Source organism: Propithecus coquereli, unplaced genomic scaffold (assembly GCF_000956105.1).
Source record: "Propithecus coquereli isolate 6110/MARCELLA unplaced genomic scaffold, Pcoq_1.0 Scaffold33, whole genome shotgun sequence".
Taxonomy (NCBI): Eukaryota; Metazoa; Chordata; class Mammalia; order Primates; family Indriidae; genus Propithecus; species Propithecus coquereli.
Genome location: NW_012148952.1, coordinates 535,502 through 537,964, shown reverse-complemented (window position 1 = coordinate 537,964; position 2,463 = coordinate 535,502). Strand labels below are relative to the sequence as shown.

Sequence of the window (2,463 nt, the reverse complement as noted above, 5' to 3'; positions counted from 1 at the left end):
TGATAGAAACTGGATGGAATTGCCCTTTAGCCACCATGTTCTATTTTCCATTCACTTAATCGTGAAGTCAGAGGGCAAAAGGTAATGTAATGAAAGTCAAACTTGGACATTTTTGTTTTAATTGCTTCCCAGAACACATTATTCCTTCTATTTATTTTGAATCATAATGTTCAAAGTTAGATTAAGGAAAAAAAAAAAGTAATGTTTAATTCCATTAGACAGGTTTTTTGCTCCTCCTGCAAAGGATCAATTTGCAACAGAAAAGCAAACCCACTCATTGTCAATAATAATGATGAAACAATTAAAAGCTTGAGCTTTCCTAACTGAATAATATTACACATATTTTTTGAAAGCATACTGCAATTCACTATTTCTTACTTACACTTAGGAATATTCTATATAGGGAATAATCTCACCATCTCCTTGTATGATGGATTTTCAAGTTTCCCAGATGTTTATAACAGGTGTTGAGTAAGTCAGATTAATTTAAAATGAGTTAAACGTCATCTCTAGCCATAAAAATATGCAATGGTCACCATACAGAATTTTAGAACAAAAATAATTTACATCATTTTCACAATTTATTGCTGAACTGCCACATCTTTTGGGGTTTGAATGCTTTTATAAATTAAACTGGTTTTCACTTACTTGCAAAATATATCTTCACTGTCTTTATTTACAATGCATTGTCCCCCATGGCACCTTACACATTTGTCAACCTCACATTTTGGTCCTTCGTAGCGTGTTGGACAGACACATTCAACACTTCCATCATCCCCAATGGTACAAGACTCAGAATTCACACAATAGTAGTGGCACACATCTAGGAAGAATGCACAACAGAAAAATTAAATTATATTACAAGATGTTTTTCTGCAGTGACAATAAATATTACTGTTTCATTTAATATTTAAAAATGGTCGATGAACGGGTAGATTAATCTACAAAAGCAGCTCATGTAAACTAGAATTCTCTACTAGTACTATTGATTCCACTCTTTGCCTGAGTTTAGGCATTGTTTCATTTGGGTAAGAGGGGAGGGGTTATGTTGATATAATGCTAGCTGACAAACTCTTTTTGTTCTGAATTTTAAAGTTTAAGTTAACAAATTTCCTTAGCTTTCCTTCCAATGAACATTAGTATAGTTTGAAATGAGCAAAAATGCTTCAGATTACTTTAGATGTCATTTTTCATTGCTGCCTTTGCACCTCATTTCATCCAGAGAATAGTGTAATTTGTGGTGAGTAGAGGTATCCTACCTCTTCACCATTCTCTGGTGCTGTGGAAAGAAACCTACCTCCCTGTATAGGTAGCAGAACAAACCCAGGCATTTTTCAAATGCCTGAACAGGTGAGCAAACAAGAAGGTGTGCATCTTCTGAAACTCCAAGAGGAAAGTGAACTGGGAAAATAGCTGATCTATCATGGGTGGGAGGTGATAGCAGAATTCTAGGCTATTATCCTCTTCCAAGGTGACAGACTAACCTCTTTATCAGTCAAAGAGAAAAATTTCCTGTAATCTGAAAAGCCCTTGTTTTGAAAGACGTTTCTTACTGAGCATTACACACAATTTTCTCAACTATAAAGGAAGATTTCCTCCAAATACTTCTATATCTCTTGAACATGCATAATAAAACAAAGACCATTTATTAATATAATACCACTCTAAATTTACAATAAGACATTCTGCTTCAGCCTTTTGAAAAGCAGACAGGCTTATTTGTGTGTTTCTGTATGAATATATTATAATTGATCACATTTAAAATAATGAAATTCATAATACAAATAATCTTGAGCAAAAAAAAAACCAAAGAACTGATTAAATTGATCCCAGACTTTGTGTTTAGAAGCTGCAACTTCCTTTTAGCTATCTAATTGTGAAGCAATGTTAAATGAGATTAGCTGAGATAAAAATCACAATTTATAAACTGTAACCTGCTATATGACAATTATAGTGGGTGAGGAAAATTAAAACATAATTTATAATTCTCATGGTTGTATGTTTATCTAGCCCTTTATTAAATCAGACAGCAATTAAATTTATTGACAGGCTTGGTTCATATTTATGGAAATTTATTTCAAGCATTCTTATGCTTGCTGTTGCATTATGCCAAGTAACTTCACTGAGCTTCAATGTTTAAGCTTATTAATATAGGTTTTGGCTATATCTAAGAACAGTAGCACTTTCAAAAGGTGAGAGACTTAGAGACCTAAAAATTAAGAAAATGTCAATGTTAGTGTCCACCCATTATAGTTTCTGTAGTGATTCTAGGATTGGCAAGTGATTGTACAGAGCACAAATTCTATTTTTTATTTATGAACAGTGTATTAACAGCAGCCCATGTGATCATCTAGTATAGCCTCCCATTTGATGCAGAAATCTCTGAAGAACAATTTTTGTCAGGCAGGTTGCTAGATTCCATATCTCTTATTGACAAAAAGTTCTTTAAATATTGTCCCCAAC

General features: G+C 33.2%; 1 protein-coding gene across 1 annotated transcript in view; it reads right to left on the bottom strand.

The window, feature by feature from the left end:
• Positions 1-2,463, bottom strand: part of LRP1B (low density lipoprotein receptor-related protein 1B) — a 542,706-nt gene that overhangs the window by 63,822 nt on the left and 476,421 nt on the right. Inside the window, exon 41 of the mRNA XM_012650500.1 lies at positions 649-823. Coding sequence (XP_012505954.1) covers positions 649-823 — 175 coding nt within the window. The remainder of the gene's footprint in view (positions 1-648; positions 824-2,463) is intronic.